Source organism: Drosophila elegans, unplaced genomic scaffold, assembly GCF_018152505.1.
Source record: "Drosophila elegans isolate 14027-0461.03 unplaced genomic scaffold, ASM1815250v1 contig_149, whole genome shotgun sequence".
Classification (NCBI taxonomy): domain Eukaryota; kingdom Metazoa; phylum Arthropoda; class Insecta; order Diptera; family Drosophilidae; genus Drosophila; species Drosophila elegans.
This window is the reverse complement of record NW_024545513.1, coordinates 17,709,521-17,716,735: the sequence shown is the minus strand read 5'-3', so window position 1 is coordinate 17,716,735 and position 7,215 is coordinate 17,709,521. Positions and strand designations below refer to the sequence as shown.

Here is a 7,215-nt window from a genome sequence, read left to right as displayed (position 1 = left end):
AATGAACACTTTTGAATATATTTAAAGTGTACTGTGCCGTTTAAGGTTTCGGGCTCTGAGTCTGGCAATATTTGGGTATAGGGTATTTTCCCCAAGGAGCCGCTGCAACAAGCGAAGATGCTGAAAGGACAGACAGGATCTGGAGCTGAGGGCTGAGGCTGACGTTGGGGCTAATGTGATTTCGTACGTTCAATTTGTGAATTGCCTGGAACACACGTACGGTGGCGAAGGTCTTGGGGGGCGGGATTACGGGGTCCGGGGGTTCGGGACTCCTGGGACAACGACATATGCATAACTACGTGGCATGTGCATTTTGCTGGCTTTTCTTTTCTTCTCCCCATCTTTGTTCCTTGTTTTTTTGGCGGCAGCTTGCTCATTGTCGTGCAACAATTTAACATACAAAGTGGAGAATATTTTTGGGCAATACGAAACTGTAAATACCCAGCAAAATGTTAGTTATTCAAGGATTGAATAATAGTCTCTGCTTCTTAGTTTAATATATATAAGAATAGATAGTAAAACTAAATATTTGTTATAGATAATTTTATTAAACCATTTTAGTTAAATATTTAATGACATTTTTATTCCTATGGTAGCTTATCAATATAGATAAAAATAAAAAATTGTTGATATAGTTTTATGAACAAATATGGGGTAGCTTAGTTTTAAATCCCACTAATATATATGAAAAATCTACAACGTTTTTTTTAGGTTATTTTCATAATACTAGTAAAACATATTTCAAATATATCAGTCTGTTTAGCATTTACTTAACATTTTTCCAGGGTATCATGAACAGTGGACTTGTGCGGCAACAATGCTGTCAGCAACATGATTACCTACAGCGAAAGAAAGAGAAGGCAGATCCTGGGGGCGAAAGAGAGGGGTAGATGGATGACTCGGTCTGCAGGCGCAGTTGAATGCAATTCGTGGCGAGGAGTTCAGTTGGAGTTCTCAGTATTCAGAACTCAGTTCCCAGTTTCCAGTGCCGACTCAGAAATCGCAGTCCGGTGCCAGCTGGAGTTTGGTTGCATTAAATGTAAGGCACTGTGCCAGACACATGCCGAAAGAGATGGCTATATACATGCAGAAAGAGACGGACAGATGGACAGACGGACGGACTGCGGCAGAGACATTTTGCATTAAAATTAAGGCAAATTTATAATGAGCCAAAATTGTCGTTGCGATGCAATCGCCGCAATATATAATATATGGCGCACATACCATCATGTATATTTGTATATATCAGCATATATGAGTACATGCACATATAATGTATATGTGTGCCTGGACGTGACTCCTGACTGCTGACTCCTGTCTCCGTATCCTGGCCAGTTTCCTTGTCCTGCTCCCGAACCCATTATTGGGGTAATTTATAATTTGTTCATTTAAATGATTACAAAGGCACAGGGCAGAAGCAAGACAGATCGGACATATATATATATATACTTGGAACTATAAAAATGTATGGCGTTTTTTTATTACCAACAAGAGATGGTTTTATTTAAAATGTGGCCAAGACAAAATATATTACTTCAGCTTAAAGTTAGACGTGTTCCCTTTTATTTTCAAATAATTTATTATGTTGTCATGGCATTTCATTCTTGCAGATTGGCATATGTTGAATTAATTTATTTTACACGCTCTTTAAATATTTTTGATCTTGAGTGTTTTTGTAACAATTAATATTTAATTTTTTATTATATTTAGCGTAAAAAATGATTGTAGAAATGAAATACTACTACATTTGGTTATTTGTTTAATAATAGATTTTACACATAGATCTGTTATAAAAATTGGCTTATGAAAATGAATAATAATTATTATAAAGCTTGTCAAAAAATTTCTGAAAATAAAATAATTATGTGTAGGGACATTAAGATGAAATAGTAAATGTGAAATAGTTAAAAAGAAGCAATAAAACTTAACATTGGAAGCATGTATACATATAGTGAAAATGAAGTTCTCGGCGACTTGAAGAAAATATAAGTTAACGTCTTAGGGGAGTGTTATACATTTTGTATTTTTTTTTTTTTTTTGAATGCAACCATTTGTGGCACCTGGTCATTAGGGAGCATGTGTGTGTGCATCCGACTGACACAACTGAAATTTAAAGTGCAACATCAATCACTGGTGCAAACGGGGACAAGACTTCTTCTTTTCTCGCCTTTCGGCAAGGAGCATTTATGCCTTGGCTAGGCCCAGAATATATATCCTGGCTTCCTGTTGCTCAACATTTCAGTTGGTACCCGCAAAAGTCCCCCTCTGCCAGGCAGGCCAACTCGAATTGTAATGACGCAACAATTTAAAGTTTGTCGTTGATGCTGCAAAACTCGGTGCTAATGGCGTCAGCGTCAACGTCTCTCAACTCATCTTTGGAACCCCCTCCCCCCAATCCTGTCGTCCTGATCCTGTCCTGCCATCTTGTTTTTGTTGTTGTTGATGACGGCGATTATTTGCGCCATGAACACATGGAAGCAGCTGCAAAAGGTGGCGTCCTGCATCCTGTAATCCTCCTCCTTCTTTGACGGCCCCATTTTTAAGCCACCCATCTGCACCCCACTTCCAACCTTCGTCCAGGTTGTCCAGGCTAAAAGGCACTGCAAAAATATATCGAAATCATTTTACCTGCTATAATATATTATATATTTATTAATCTTTAAGTTTTAAAGTCAGCCGCTTTGAGGCCACTTTTGATATAAATTGTTTTATAAGTGGGACAAAATTATAAAAATGGTATATTTAAAAATAATTTAATTTAAAGCACTTGTCAAAGTTTTTTTTAATAAAGCAATCATTAAGTTGTGAATTAATTCCGAAATTTAAAGATAAAAGAGTCCGATGATTTTTAATTTTTCCCCAAAATTTGTCTCACTGCATTAGTGACTCCGTGTGCAGCAATTCAAACTTTAAGCTGTCGACGAGGCAAAGTCGAGCACTGCAACTGCAGGCAGTGCGAGGGAGAGGGACGGGTGGATATATTTAGAAAGAGACAGATAGAGCCAGACACTTGGCAATACAAATTGAAATACTTCTTCTTTAGCTTCTTCTATATCTATCGCCATCTCTTTCGCAGTGAGTTTGACTGTTGCTCTGCAGGATGTATTAATATAAATGAATTATTCGGATGAGCCCGTATACCGTATACCCCTAGCCGCCTGATAGATATTATGATGGATACGCCTTAACGATGCTGCCGACGACATCGGGACGACAGACGAAAGACGTGGGAAAAACTACGAAGGACGAAGGACGTGGCAGGACGATGCAGCTTGTTCCCAAAAAGTTGGCCAAAACTTTATGGCCACGCCAAAGGAGCGGGCGACGAACACCTGACAAACCCAACAGAGTCAGAAAGGCAGCCAAGAAACTAAAAAGAAATCACTTGAATCCGAGCTAGGATCTAATGAATGAAGTAAGAATATATAGTGTACAGGTGGCTCAGGTTGAGGGTTCACTACACTGGAATATTATATATCTTATTTCTAAAGAACCTTTAAAAAAGAAAAGCAACCTAAATAATGAGCTTTTAGGTAGGTAATCCTAATCCTAATCCTATATATATATATATTTTAGTTAATTTTTCAAACAACATATGAGCTGAGCACATCTTTAAATTTGATCATTTTTTAGGCAATTTTATTGATGGTATTTAATTTTGGGTATTAAGGATATTCATTTTAACATGACAAAAAAGTGTCTCCAGAAATGCTTAGGTGATTTCATTTAATGAGTATCTTAAAACTTAGCTATCTCTGTCAAAAATCATGGTTTATTGAGTTTTTTCAAAAATGTTCTTGAATAAGTATAAAATATAACTAATAACTAATATACACTTTTAAATGTAAATAAATGTAATAAATTCCAGTTGCAGTTAAAGCTTAGTGGCGCACTGATCCCATTTGGTATGCTACCCGGCGAAAAGGTCATTTCTGTAGGTCATTTAATCCTTGTACAACTGTACTGGATTTTACTTGGTTCCGAGAACCGAGAACAAAGCTCATGGACACACAACTTGCCCCGAAGATTTTCGCCATGCCACCGAAATATTCATGCCCCCCATCCGATTAAGTTTTCGGTGTTGCACACAAATTTTGGCCATGGCCCTGGGGCGGTAACTGCAATTTAGACAAGTTTATTTATATGAATGTGCGGCCTCAGGCAGCACAAATACATACACAAGCACACGCATACACACACACACACACACACACACACACACACACACACACACACACACACACACACAACATACAAGGATCTGCATTCTGGGCAGGATACGCACATCAGGATCTGCATTGTTGCCGTGGTCTCGTGGTCGGAACTTATTGTCTTCGCACGGCACATTGAAACGGCACCCGGGGCAAGTTGGCCGCTGCCAGCTAATGATATAATGAGCTAATCAATTCAATTAATTAGCATTATCTGCCCCTTGAACGGACAGCGGCAAAAGCGGCCATCGCCGGGCTGCATTGAAGTGCAACTGGGCGAGGTGACCCCAAAAAGCCGCAACCGAATCCCAGTTTGACTGACTACTTGAACGTTCGAACTACGGGAGACTATAGCCTTTAGCACACAACCAATAAAAATTTACCAACAAAATGGGACACCACTGCAAAAAAACTTTTGATAGTTGCTTAAATTACAAAAGTATTTTAAATCCATTTTCTCTACAGTTAAATGCCTAATAACTATGTTCCATTTGTCACAGCATTCCGAATTATTTTTCAAATGTTTTTAAGCCTTCAGATAAAAATGTATTCCAATTTATCGGCCAAAAATATCAGTAAAGTACCCTTAACAATGGAAATAGTGAAATATCATATTTCGCTGAGCTCGTACTAAAATTCCGAATCAATTGGCATTTAAATCTGGACTTTAGTGTTTACGAATCATTTATGGAAAATAGGTAAAAAAATAAAATAAAAACTGCGAAAATGGGTAAACAACAATGTTTATCGGTGAATGAAAGGTGTTGTTAGATTCGATGTTTTTTGACTGAGCGTCTATTTTTGGTCTTGGTAAAATAGATTTATCATTTAAATTTTCTATTTATTTTTGAGAGTCGACTGAGCTATACGTTTATTAATACACAAGACACATTGAGTTCTTAAGTTTAAATTGATGTTGTGAGCAACAGATTTGGTGAGTGCATGAAAAGGGGTACATAAAGTAGGGGTCACAAGAGGGGGACGTAGGATGCGGTGGCAATCCCGTTGTCTGATTCCTGGTGAGCCCGCAGCTGCGTAAAAAGTGGGCTAAATGTCGTTGGCAGTCGGCTGGCAGCACAGCTGGGATCTCTACCACCTCTACCTCCTTTGGCCCCCTTGGAGCACCAATCCCAATCTGAATCCCATGCCCATGTCCAAACCCAAACTCAAACCCAAGCCCAAGGCAATTTGAGCGCTGTGAAGCGGCCAACGAAATGGTCCAATTGCCGGGCAAGTGGACCAAAAGTGCCGACGTCGCCTGTTGGATCTATGTCTACTTTCAGTCTCCCATTTACCATTTCCCCTCCGACTGGGACCCATTTTGCCCCTACTTCCGACACTATATATCCAGTTACCTTATCCGCCTCGTTCACACCTGAGCCTAAGATTTGCAACAGCCACTTAAACTCCCAAGGATTTATAGGGACCACAACTATACTTTAATTACGTATTAAGTTTTGGGGTTTTAATCTATCTTAAGCCTGCTAAAAAGCTTAGGTTGAAGCTCTACCTACTTATAATATAAGATCAATCAATTTAAGCTGATTGAAAGAATTAAACAATATGTATTTTTTAGCAATTAGTGCTGGTAAACTGTATTGCAAGGAAATTAAACTTTTTTAAATCATTTGTATTTATTACTTTCAATGTACTAATGTTAAATTAGGTATTTAACTATAAAAATTTTAGCTGCACGAGGTTATAAGCATTAAAACAAAAAGTTGTATTGGAAGAAAAATATTTGTTTTTTATGCACTTGATAACAAAATAATTTAATTGATTAATTTGAGTCATATCTAAAAGTAATTAATTTGTTGCTAATTGGCACACATTTGACCTCATTTCGCCAATAGTATGGGTATGCCAATTTAAAAGCGTAACGATCAATGGCAAGAAATCCCTAAACACCTAAACACCTAAACAATTTACGCACATTTGCCAATTAATTATGGCACGAAATTTGATTTCGTTTCGCAATTAAAATGCAATATCATTTTTATCAACGGAAATACGCGGCTCGATTATGTAGGATGGAAAAACAAATCAATTTATTCAACACAAATGTGCAGTAATGAAAGTGTGCGCACACAAGCTGGCTATATCGATGGTTAGTTAGTTGTATATATTATTGATAACAATAACTAATAACTTAAGCAGCTTTTGCGGTTGCAATTTCATAATTCCATTTTTTTTATGTTTTATGTTTATGTTTGTTTTTTTTTAATTTTATTTTATTTTTTTTTTGTGGGGGGAGAATGGGCAGAATGGAATCGCACAAATATGTAAGTATAATGTAACTACAATGCACGGGAGCGTGAAACAGAATGCGAGACAATACAAAATGTTGCGACCAAAAATTCTAAACAAAATTGTGGCCACTAACCGAAATTGCATTTGCTGCACTCCACCACCGCTTTCCACCTCCACCCATTTTCCTGGCCTGCTTTTCCCACTGTTATTGTTGCATGTCATAAATGATGCTGCTAAAGAGTCAAGAATAATCCGCTTTTGTGTGCATATCACAATCAAATGTAAACCACCAAATGCACCCGACTATCCGCTCCCTTGAAAAAATAATACAAAAATAATACAAAATACGAAGTAAAAAAAAAAGAAACGGCTTATCGCCAACAGTAAGGATGATATTCCTGGGCTGGCACTCAAAGGATTCGGAGTTCTGTTCCCCAAATAAAAGGAAAAATACTTGATAAGGCCATTTAACTACCCGTAGACTTGCCTACTCGGAATTAAGGCAATTCCGTTGGGGTTTCATGATGGATTTCGGAAAGCCCAGACTTAAATCTTTTGGAAAAAGATATCTAGGAAGAAAATTAAGCCAATGGGGAAAAATCACTCTTTGATTCCAATTAGCAACGGAAAAAGGTACGCGAACAATAAGCAAAAGTTTTCAGAACTTTTGTTGCAGCATTTGACAGTAAGTTATTAAGTAATCAGGAGAATATAAAGATGTGTTAAACAGGGCCTTCAAAAATTCTAAATTTCT

The 7,215-nt window shown here is 37.5% G+C and overlaps 1 protein-coding gene across 1 annotated transcript; it reads right to left on the bottom strand.

The window, feature by feature from the left end:
* Nucleotides 1-2,305: 2,305 nt before the first annotated feature.
* On the bottom strand, nt 2,306-2,537 carry LOC108144099. The gene is given in 2 exon segments (XM_017268748.2): nt 2,306-2,387; nt 2,389-2,537. Coding segments are annotated over 2 exon segments (231 nt in total).
* Between the last annotated feature and the right edge of the window lie 4,678 nt (nt 2,538-7,215).